This window comes from Vespula vulgaris, chromosome 1 (genome assembly GCF_905475345.1).
Source record: "Vespula vulgaris chromosome 1, iyVesVulg1.1, whole genome shotgun sequence".
Lineage (NCBI taxonomy): Eukaryota > Metazoa > Arthropoda > Insecta > Hymenoptera > Vespidae > Vespula > Vespula vulgaris.
This window is the reverse complement of record NC_066586.1, coordinates 19,958,675-19,969,683: the sequence shown is the minus strand read 5'-3', so window position 1 is coordinate 19,969,683 and position 11,009 is coordinate 19,958,675. Positions and strand designations below refer to the sequence as shown.

Sequence of the window (11,009 nt, the reverse complement as noted above, 5' to 3'; positions counted from 1 at the left end):
GAGGTAATACGTAATAGAAGAAGTAGTGGATTCGTACGTTCTATCCACGGAAATAATACTAACTCGTAAAATGAAGCACATGATACGGTAGCTCGAATGATTTCGTCTACGGGAGTAATTTACAACGGATAGATAAGAGAAATGCGTATACTCGATGAAAAATATCTGAAATGCCGTAAAAGAACGCCGTTGGATTTATTTCTTTATTAGTTTCTTATTAGTATTAGCATTATTCTTGCTTGAAGATAGTCGAGATAATAGACTTAAACTATACCACGTAATTACTCTCAAATATATTTATATATATATATGTATACATATATGTATACACACACACACACACACACGCACACACACGCACACACGCATATATAAAATCATATTATATATATACAAATTATGTACAAGATTCACAAGGAAATTTCAACTCATTAGGTTTTCTCGCTCAGCGAGGCCGAAAGGATTGTACTTTGAATCACCGCTTGATATCGTTCGTTCACCAAAGCTTTTTACCATTTCCTACGAATATTCTCAAGTATCTTTTTATCTTTCTTTCTCTTCTTCCATTTTGATCCTATGATATCTTTGAAAAGAGCAGAAACGTAGTAAATTTTCTAAATTAGGTACATATCGTATTCGCATACTCGTATCTGTACGTACGACGAGATACTTTTTTAAATTTAACGGACGATCGAGCTTATATCGCTACATTATAGTAGAAGGATGTAAGTTCGTAAGGACGAAGGACGTTGTCCGGTAAAAATAATGAAGAGAAAGGACGAATATGGTCAAGTACAGGGACGTCCGATCGATTGAAATCGCCGAGGAGGCAAGTCCATATTTAAGCCCTAGACTTTTTCTGAGATATATCCTTAGTCTAGGATTGCGCGAATCGGTCGATCCGCATTGGCGAAGCGGCATGTCCCAAATATCGTCGTCTCTCGGACTTAACCGTAGGATGTATTGACCGGACCAACTAACGCCGATTTTGGCCCTTAATCGTAGCGTCGACGGCGCTTCTATGGCCAGAGGAACGCAATTACTGGGCCATAAGGTAAGAGGTTTGCCAGCCTCTTTGCCAGCACATCGGTCAACTATCGACATGTCTCCTGGGACGAGAACGCTCTCGGCCACGTGAAGGTCCAACTCCGTCGTCCCGGAGGGCGTACCCGAGGAGTACGTCTGTGCACCCGCCGCGATCTCCTCGTGTTTCTTATTGCCCCTGAGCATGGTGGCGAATGATTCGACCATCGAAGGTCGAGCGTTTCGAAAGAGATGACGATACGCGCCGTCCATGCTTCTTCTCGATCTATCCTTCGGCTTGTCCATCGAAGGATTCCAAGACAGTTGAAAAAGTTTCGTACTATCTTTGTCTCGTTTATATCTTCCGGCACGTTGCACGTAACTCCCTGCCGCGGTGATCGAGTAAGAGAAAATCATACATCGCGGATCCAAGTGATAATCCCAACGACCTGTCCAAAGTTTATCGCCGGAATAAATTTTCACGCGTCGCCGAGACCATAGGCCACCTTTGACGCTCTCGCATTGAGAACTTATCCAGGAACCACCGAGCAACGCCGGAAGTGGCGCTACCTCGTGTAACAGAGGTGGATTATATTCCGTTCCTCGGAATATACTACCGCAGATCGGACATTCGCTCGTCTAAAATTTGTAAAGAAACGTTGACAAGGGCAAACGAAGGAGGAGCCCTTCCGGACCCTTACATCCAACTTGCAATCGGTGGTACAAATACGACCGCCGGTGTGTACTTACGGTGTCCATGCGGATTAACACGGTCGATTGCAACGACGTGGCTCGATGAATCCATCGGGATTGAACGTTTGGTGGCACGTTGGCGAGCGCCAATTCGACTCTCGATTTAAGGATCGAACCAGGCGCCACGTATTTCTGATCGAACTCTTTCTTTTGCACTCTTAGTATACTCAATTCGTCGAACTCGATTCCAAGCGTTTCCAAACAGTCTATCGCTTTTTCCTTCTTCGAGGAAGGATAGCTTTGAAGTGAATTATATCTCGGGCCGTACCAGGAAGGAGATTCGAATTGACGATGGAGACGCTCGTAAACTGGTTGAGCTACGTACGGACGCCATTTAGGTTGGAGGCTACAAGTGACGTTTAATCTATGCCCAAATTTATTCGCGATCTGTGTGAAACGTCGCGAATAATAGGATAGTTGGCAAATTAAAGGCGTATCGTTCAGGAGTACCGTTCTAACGATATCGTGTAGTAGAATAATGTAATTACAATAGATATTTCTCGTTTATATTACCTGACGATTCAATGGTACGATATGAACTACGTCTAGGTGGAATTTGGTTTCGGTCGCACCAGGTATTAACGTGGATGGTAAACCGAGTTGGATGGATCCACGTCCTACTACGGTGTGCGTTGCTATGCTACAAGATTCTTCGGCGTAGTGATAGCGGAGTAACAAGAATGTGCCGTTCTCGAAAAATGTATACTTTCGGATGATATATTCTGGACCGGCGCGTACTTCGCATCTAAGAAAAAGGATTCGCTATTCGTGGGTCCTCGATATAGAGGATCGTTATCGGCTGCTAATGTCATCGATTGTACAAGAGAAAATGCAGACTCACTCTTGAGACGACCACGCGTAGCGTAGCCTAGTCGGACTGTCGTCTTCTATTATAGCCCGATCTTCTCGGACGACCTTCTTGATAGCTGCCTCGCACTGATCTTCGCCGTTTTCCGATCTCCACGTGGTCGCGTGAGAAATACCTGAAACGACAGAATCGACGATATAATCGTAATGATATCGAATTATTTGCGAATCAATCGAAGAGGATCGCTTTTAGCTGCGTCCAACGAACAATACACTTTAAGATGAAAAGAGCGAAACGTTGAATAACGCGAATCACCGAATAACTAACTAAAAAAAGATTTCCTTTTAAGTAAGGTTTACTTTCTGCTCGTCGGTTCGGATCTAGTTCCAGAGTCGTCTGTTGCTTCGCGACGAGATACAACCGATCCAGATTCATAAGAGTCTACTTGGCGTTGAGAGAGATTAACGACGAGTTTAAAAAGTCGATAGATAAAAGTTGTCGCGGCTGCTTAACATTCGATCGCTTTTGCTTCACCCTTCGAGGTTGGTCGTCTGCGTCTATCCTTTCATTGTTATCGTTTCGATTGGTATTCCAGTCGAATCGAATCTCGACTCGACGATAATCACGTCGGCGGATACGATGCGTGCAGTTATGCGTCGTCTTCGCTTTTCGTATACGTTATTCGTACAGAGACGCGTTACAAGATCTCTGAATACTTATGTACCTCGTTCCCAGAAAATTTACTACGCTATCTCGATGCTAAGATACGAACGATTAACAAAGCTATTTTGTAGTTTTCTCGTGAAAGCTAAATGCGCTAAAAACTTGAGTGCCACTGGCCCTACGAACGAATGATTGTAAAAAAAAGACATTGGTACGTACCAAAGGTTGCTAGTAGAATTTGGAGCTTAATTATCCGAAACATCCTTGTGTACGTGTGTGTATGTGTATGTGTTCTATGGGGAACGTCGTTATCGAAAACCTTATTTTAAGATGATCAATTATTTGACGTCTCGAACGACGCTTTTATTTATCAGCGACGAAAGTTTCACTATTCGTACTTTTCAGAGAATACTCTCTCTGGCCGACCTACCCCAAGATTATATAGTCTTGTCCCCACTCTCTCTCTCTCTCTCTCTCTCTCTCTCTCTGGTTCGTGATCCTGCGGCGATCCGGGCCCGAAGAAGATCTCTCGAAAGCAAAAATTCTCTTTTCGCAAAAAATCCTTCTCGACGAGTCCCGCTGCTCTCGTGGGCACCCACGTGTATGAAAAAAAAAAAGAAAAAAAGAAAGAAATATGAGAGCTACGTTGGGTAGCGAGCGATTATGAGAAAGGAAGAGTCTCTAGAGAGTCGCGTACGAAATTAATCGACTTATCCTTAGTATCGAGAAACAACTCGAGCGTTCGTGAAACGTTGCTTTCCAAGGATCGTTGGATGCGACCTATTCTATCCGGCTAGTCACCGATTGCATCCATCGAGATGAGAAAAGATGGCTTTGTATTCGAAGAAAAAGTTGCGCTTACCTTTTATCGTGGCGAGATCTCATTGTACCCGCGTACGTATGCGACCCTCGGCTTTTCGACGGTCATCGTAGGCGGCCGATCGTAGATTGAGAAATCTGCCTTATTGGGTGGGCAAAAGGGCAAGGAAAAACATCTGCTCGCTCGAAAGAATTTAACGCTTGTTTAGAATTTTCTCCAACATCTTTTTCTCCCTCTCTCATACGTGTATGCGTGCGCGGTGTGCGTGTGCGTATAATACAGATCGCCTTAGAGTTTTCTGCGACAAATGATACATCGGCAAAGCCAGACACGGCTTACTTTTTGTGAATGGTCAGATAAATACGTCGGATGCAATATTTCTATAAAAAAGAAAAAAAAAAAAAACCATCAGCTTGCGTAAAACTTTAAAGGACGCGAAAAATGTATCGAATTTTCAACGTTTTCTGGTTCATTAATAGGGAAAATTAGTTCGAAATTGATTCGATAATGAGCTCAGAAGAAGACAATATCGATCATTAAACTTTGAAACGACGAGACATCGTTACAGCGATCGTAATTAACCCTTACGTAGCATAAATTGAAGTAACTATCCGGTATTTCTCAGGTACGTTAATAATCTACCGAAAATAAAAGCGATCGATCTCCGATCGCGGTCGATTTGCTTCGTCATGAATCGGGATGCTTTCGTGAATTCGCTACCGACGGTAAGGTCGATCGCTTTGTTATCGACGACAGAGGATGATTTTACTTTAGCATCGATCGGTCGAGAAAAGAAAGTACAGCGGCGTTTCGTTTTCGAACAGTTCCGCACGTTCGTTCGACTCGAAGATCGATCGCAGGATGGCAGCAGGAGTCTCTGCGGTGGGAAAAATTCGAGCGATCGACGTCGCCGTCCGAAACCATGATGGCCGAGGCAGCGTTTGCTATTTCGAGGAGGGTAACGCGAGTGTGTGTCCTCTTTATCGAGTGTTAAATCAAGCGAGAAGCTCCCAAGCCCGGCGAAAGCATCCTTTAAAGAATGACCGACGGTCCGTCGCCACTCGTGAGTAATGACAATCTTTATTAAGATTTTTACAAGACGGTGCTCTCGAGGAGGATCGTCTCTCGTTAGGTTATATTCAGGCCTTCTCGAGACCTCCGTCCGTACGTCAAACGATCAACGACAGCAGTGCCCGTACAGACGATTCACATCTCGTCTTCTCGCCGAAGGAATCCTTAACGCATACCCTAAGGGAGACCCGCGAAGGAAGGAGGAAAGCGTGTAAGAAATGGCTCGACGGTGGGCGAATCGGAAAATTGATCTGCATCTGGCCGTTCTCGATTATCGTCCTTCGTCAAGCACGCGCGCGCGCTGGAGCGGCAGGGAGGCGGGGGAGACGGAGAGAGATGCGAAAGAGCGAGACACGCGATGCATACGATAGGAGATACGAAAAGTTTGAACGCGCAAACGCGAGCCGCAGGTTCATTGGCCGTCAGCCGATTGACGTCATTGCTTGACAGCGACTGTCACCTGTTCGGACCGTTGCGCCTCGTTCGGCCTGTGACGTCACCGCGCTGCGATGATGCAATCGAGCGTTGCAATCTCCGCTCTCCCTGGCGAGCCAAGGATCATTCGCGGCCGCTTCTGTCGTGGCTCCGGATTACCTTTTGATATCTTTCCGATCTTTCAACGAATCGACGGCTAAAGATCGAAATCTCTTGGATTTAAATGCGCAACGATTGGATCAGGCGGATAAGGTTGAAAAACTGATCAAAGTCCGAGAGATATGGTTTTAGTTTAATTCGGTCTCGATACTTTAGAGACTACGTCGAGATTTAAAACGTCGATCGCTTCGAGTAAATCGGAGTACGTGGTACGAAGTGGTCGAAGCGTTTCTTACCAGATGGCGCCACTTGCACGTACGGCGAGACGATGATCCGTCGATCACTCGACGGAGCGGGCACGATGTCGATGTTTGAAACTATTTTGAAAGCTTCGCAGGTTCGCTCGCGTACGTGGGTTTACGTCGAAGAACGGGCGTATCGCTCGTTCGAGATTATCGAAATCGAGCGTGAGACGACGTTGAAGATATTCGACGCGTTAGCGCGAGATAGCGGGCAGTGCGTCATGCGAGCGTAGGCGCGGATTCCGTGTCGGTGGAGTGTCATCGCGTCCGGAATAGCATCGACGCGAGGCATCCGTTCGTCCAGGCTGACGTCATTTCGACGGAATAATCTTCTATCTGTTTCTCGGTGTTCCATATATGAAAAAATGCGGTCGATGACTCATTGTCGGCTTCGAACGATCAGCGCGACGACGTATCGCATTTTTTCTTCCGTCGGCTCGTCCTCGAACGACGCAGGATGCCTTTAGCGAAGCACGCGTAATGCGAGATGGAAGCGTAATTTTGGACGCGGACGCGTCGTATTCTCGTTCCGAAGGACGCGTCTTTCTCAAATCCTTCCTAAATAATACGAAACCCATGTACGATGTATACGAGATGTAATCGCGAGGAACGCCTGAAAGCGACACCGCACGAGTCGTTCCCTCTCCCTCTTCCTTCTTCTAGAGACCACTCGAAGCGTCCACTCGCGCGTATGAAATTTCGAGCTCGATTGGTCCGAGATGCTCCGCTTCCTTGTACCTTTCCGCGTGTCTTTTGAAATTCCGCTCTTACGTTCATGCGCCAGCGAAATTCGTAGAATAGGATAATCGCGCGAGCGCGTCCTGACGCGCTCTTTCGAGATATCGGATTGAGCATAATTAACTGGTAAATACTTGAAGAAACACTTGGAGACTTCGTCGAGCGCACGTTTCGAGTCCGAGCATCGGTGCCGACTTTGCCATTGCCGTCGCTCGTGATCCGATTAGCCGAGTTAATGGATAGAAATAATCGCCTTTTCGCTAAATGGAACGACGTGCCGTGTACGTGATACGTCCTACGTTACGGAGGAATCTTTGTTCCTTTTGCCAAGTGGCACGTTCCCGAGAAATTTCCTAAACGCCCTGTGCGAATTGTCGTATGACATCGGCGAACAGCGATGGAGACGACTCCGACGACGCGTCTAAATATATATTTCCTTTATTTACGTCGGCTTTGCTCTCTCTTCGATCGGTTTCTCTTTGGTACAGTCGAGCCGGCTCGAAGGATCAACGCGACTGTGCGCGCGTCTAGGATCGTAACGAGAACGTCCTGGCCGCGGTGTCGGTAGTCGAGCGGAAAGAGTTGATGACTCGTTAAGCAACGACGAATATCCGATGTAACAGGTATATACAATGATCGGGCCACGTACAAGAGCCGCGATGCCACAGATAACATGGAACGAGATAAGTATAATCGAACGTGACCGCTCCATAGAACCGCGACGGTTCTCAGCAAGCGACGGAGGGCCACGCGGCCGGCTCGACGTTTCGGAACTTGGCGCATACGTCCGCGGCGCCGTAACGGAAGGGAAACTGCACGATGTTGATGTCGTAGTCCGTGTTGACGAGAATGGCGTTGACAGACGGCAGGTGAAATTTATTGGCTAGATCGTCCTCTTGAATCTCCCCGGTTATCGGGTTCGTATAAGCGCAACGCGTTTTCGCCAAAACGCAGGCGGTAGCGTTGACGAGGAGTTGGCTCAGTTTGACGTCCGTCAAATCGAAGTTCGGAAAGATTCGCAGGGCCTCGCCCACGCACTCTCGCAGCTGTGGAAAGAGTTGCTCGCAATAGAAGATCGCGCCTGGACGATCTCGCGTCGCGGCGCGCGATATTGTTTAGGCGCAAATATACTTTTTCCTTTTTCCCTTACTCTACACCGTTATGTACAATGTTGGATCGTTATATCCAACGTGTGGGGCGTGCGTTAGCGTGCGGCACATGCGCGACCTTGCGAATAACGAGACGACTTCCTCGAAATGCCCGTGTCGTAAAAGGGATGGAGGTCGAAGGGAAAAGGAAGAATAGTTTACGTAGATACGCTCGTACACCTTTTAGTTGATATAATACATTCCGTGGAAAGGGGTTTCGCGCAGCTACCTACCTGCTTGCTTGCTTAGAAAGCAAGTGGGTTACGCGTGAGTACGTGCGCGAGTACGTACGCATGTGCCTATGTACAAGGTGTGATGACTCTTTCTTCGTCCGGACTCTTGGTGCATGTAATTAAAGCGGCGGAAACAAAAGTTTCTAATTGGGATTTTCGAGGACTTATGGGACCGTTCTGGGATCGATGGGCTCTGCTCCGGGTCGTACGGTAATGGAATCGGCCTTTTGCTCTCTGAATACGCAAACGGCTCTCAAAGTGCGAGGATATATTTTTACTACAAAGCCGGGATTCGTCCTTCGTGCTTCCCGGCTCGTCGTTGCTCCTCCTTCCCTTATGGCTGCGCGCAAAGCGTCCTATACAATATTTACAACGTAGGTCCTTTTAATAGAGCTATCATCGTTATTCCTGAAAGGCGGTGCGTTCTATCGGGGTTTCGATTAGTGTTTCGCTTTATCGACCGATTCATCCGCCGGCCGGTCTCTCTTATTTACACGTTCGCTTTTCCACGTGGAAGCTTTGCGTACGTGTCGACGTATGTACACCTTTTACCACACACCTTTACGACCAAGAATTAGCGTTCGAGAGTCGATCGGATTGCGATTCGATCAAAAAAGTGTCCGAGAAAGAAGCGAGAAGGGAGGAGAAGTGACGTTGTACGTTACCAGCGTGTCCTTGTTCACCTGCCGAATGCACTCGAGGAAAGTACAGTAGATCGTAACGGGACCGACTCTGTTGTTCAAATTGTTCGTCGCATTCTACGGAGGCAACGATTACGATTTTAATAAGTAAAAAGTGATCGAGTTGTACCTACGAGATCCCATCGCGTCGCATCCTTCGATATTCATTCGCTTACTCTCAGATAGGCTTGGCAGTGACCGTAATCGGTATTATTCAGGTACATGTCCGCGCACGCCGACATTGCCAGTAGCAAGGGATATCCCGTTGGTTGATTGCTCGCGCGATAAAAGCAACCGTAACAGGCATCGCGCAGCATAACGTTGGCGCCTTGCGATTCGTTGCACAATTGATTCAGTAACTCGGGAATCCTTACGCTGTAAATAGAAATTGGTTGTAACGAAGAGCGAGCGAGCGAGCGAGCGAGCGAGCGAAGGTCCTACCTACCTTTTTATCGTAGCCAGGGAGCCGAACAACTTGGATAAGCCGTCTGGTATCAGAGCGTCCCCGTTGTTGAGAAAAGCCGGAAATATCAGGAGAAGGAGGACCACCGGCAGCTTCGCCATCGCGGCTTTTACGCGAGTTTTGCGGAAAGATCGTACCTCGGGCCTGCTTTTATACCGAGATAGGGATCGCGCGTCGGACCGCGTCAGCCGCGCGGTCGCAAGGACGTACTCTCGTTCGTTCGAGCGAGCGAGCGAGCACGGTAAGCAAATAGGCCGCTGTACGTTGTAATCGCGCGTTGTACCTACGCGAAAATTAGTTTACCTTCGTTAACGGAAGTTTCGTCCGGTTCGGAGAACGGATGTCAGAACGGAGCACGTGCACGGACGTTCGTCGTTACGTTCTTCGGTCGATTCGTCGAGCCGATCGTTGCACGAGTTTGTTCTCGGTCCGAGGGAGAACGGGATGACGAGGTTCGTCCTGTTGCCAATGAAAACCCACGAAAGCCTCGGAGGAAACAACAACCGCGAGTAACGAGCTCGCCTTGTTTATTTATCGCCTTTAACTGTGACGGTTACGCATAAGCCATTGTTGTTTCATGAAAACAGACCGTAAATAGGAGACAGGAGAGCAGACGGAAGAAACAGAGACGGGCGAAACGCGGTTTGTCGCGGATGCGATTCATCGGACGAGTTCCGTCTGGCTTGATTATTACGGGAAAATGTCGACGGATACGTGCGTCGACCTGGAAACTCGCGCGGCTCTGTTCTTTCGAACGAGCTCTGCGAACTTTCACGCGTCCCGAATCATCATGATCCATCGATTATTTCGAATCGCGAGAAGGAGATTCGCCGAACGTTCGTCTCGAGCGCGCGATCCGTCGTAGCGTTTGACATTTTGCGCGAACGTTCATCGAATATCGCGCGTTCCGATTATTTCTTCTCGACTCGTTTATCTTTTCTCTCGTCCTCCTACGCTCTTCGTTACGCTTACGAGCTCGTTACTGGAACCCGGAGATTGTTCGGAATCCCGTCGCGCGTAGATACATCGACTTCGCCGCTTGGTTCCCGTTGTCGTCCTCGTAGAAAAGCCATGGTTTCGTGTCGAAGAGAAGAGGAAGAAAAGTAGCGACAAATTTTAACTCGGCTCTTCCTCGTTTTAACGCCGACTCGTTATGCTTTTAACGGCGAGCATTGACACTTACGAGACTCCGGATATCATCGCGCGATGCGTTCCGAGTAGAACGTAAGACAGGCGGAAGAAAATGAAAAGAAGCGGAGGAAAGAGAGAATTCGTACTCGTTAAAAGCTTTCTTATGCGTATCGATTAAAAGCGTTCGCTTGCTTCTACAACGGGCATACGCGTATTTGAGAAATCCGTTCGCGTTGGTTCCTGCACGCCTTACAGCGTTGCGACACGAATCGGAAATAAGACGAGAGGGTGGACTCTGAGAAGTAATTACGTCTCGTCGGTGTAGGAAACAAATTTCGGTAGATTTGGAATGGATCGAGTTACCGGTCACCGAACGAAGCTACTTTCGTCGAGAAGGAGAAAGAACGTTGATCGACAACGACGCGCAGCTGTCATCGTCTCGCGGTGTCTCTCAAAGGCTCTCTCTCTCTCTCTCTCTCTCGCGCGCGCGCGCGCCGCCCTCTCTCCCCTATTCTCCGACATTTCTCTTTTTCGCCCCCAGAGGCAACCTCACGACGCGACGATGTTTTTAAGAAATCGCCGGGAAAATGCAGCTGTCGTCGCGGCGAGCCTGGATATGATGCATGGATTTCTTTGATGTCA

At 47.9% G+C, this 11,009-nt stretch overlaps 3 protein-coding genes across 6 annotated transcripts in view; 1 reads left to right on the top strand and 2 right to left on the bottom strand.

The window, feature by feature from the left end:
• Positions 1 to 333: 333 nt before the first annotated feature.
• On the bottom strand, positions 334 to 3,680 carry LOC127069765 (protein APCDD1-like). 2 transcript variants are annotated; one of them, XM_051007330.1, is made up of 5 exons: positions 3,467 to 3,680; positions 2,618 to 2,759; positions 2,290 to 2,521; positions 1,774 to 2,163; positions 334 to 1,662 (listed from the first exon to the last, which is right to left on the bottom strand). In XM_051007330.1, the coding sequence occupies exons 1-5, from the start codon at positions 3,507 to 3,509 to the stop codon at positions 706 to 708; spliced, it is 1,764 nt and encodes a 587-aa protein (XP_050863287.1). In that variant the 5' UTR covers positions 3,510 to 3,680; the 3' UTR covers positions 334 to 705. The 2 variants fall into 2 exon arrangements, with proteins under 2 accessions (XP_050863287.1, XP_050863204.1); XM_051007247.1 differs by lacking the exon at positions 3,467 to 3,680 and adding an exon at positions 2,944 to 3,395.
• Positions 3,681 to 4,976: 1,296 nt separating this feature from the next.
• LOC127068913 (3-phosphoinositide-dependent protein kinase 1) overlaps positions 4,977 to 11,009 on the top strand; it is a 148,851-nt gene continuing 142,818 nt past the window's right edge. Inside the window, exon 1 of one of the 3 annotated variants that reach the window (XM_051005727.1) lies at positions 4,977 to 5,130. In XM_051005727.1, the coding sequence (XP_050861684.1) occupies positions 5,107 to 5,130 (24 nt within the window). In that variant the 5' untranslated portion in view covers positions 4,977 to 5,106. The remainder of the gene's footprint in view (positions 5,131 to 11,009) is intronic. The other 2 variants (XM_051005450.1, XM_051005540.1) reach the window with 2 other exon arrangements.
• Positions 5,098 to 11,009, bottom strand: part of LOC127070621 (uncharacterized) — a 51,647-nt gene continuing 45,735 nt past the window's right edge. Inside the window, exons 2-5 of the mRNA XM_051008861.1 lie at positions 9,219 to 9,519; positions 8,950 to 9,148; positions 8,759 to 8,851; positions 5,098 to 7,758 (exon numbers count right to left, since the gene is read on the bottom strand). Of these exons, the coding sequence (XP_050864818.1) occupies positions 7,441 to 7,758; positions 8,759 to 8,851; positions 8,950 to 9,148; positions 9,219 to 9,519 (911 nt within the window). The 3' untranslated portion in view covers positions 5,098 to 7,440. The remainder of the gene's footprint in view (positions 7,759 to 8,758; positions 8,852 to 8,949; positions 9,149 to 9,218; positions 9,520 to 11,009) is intronic.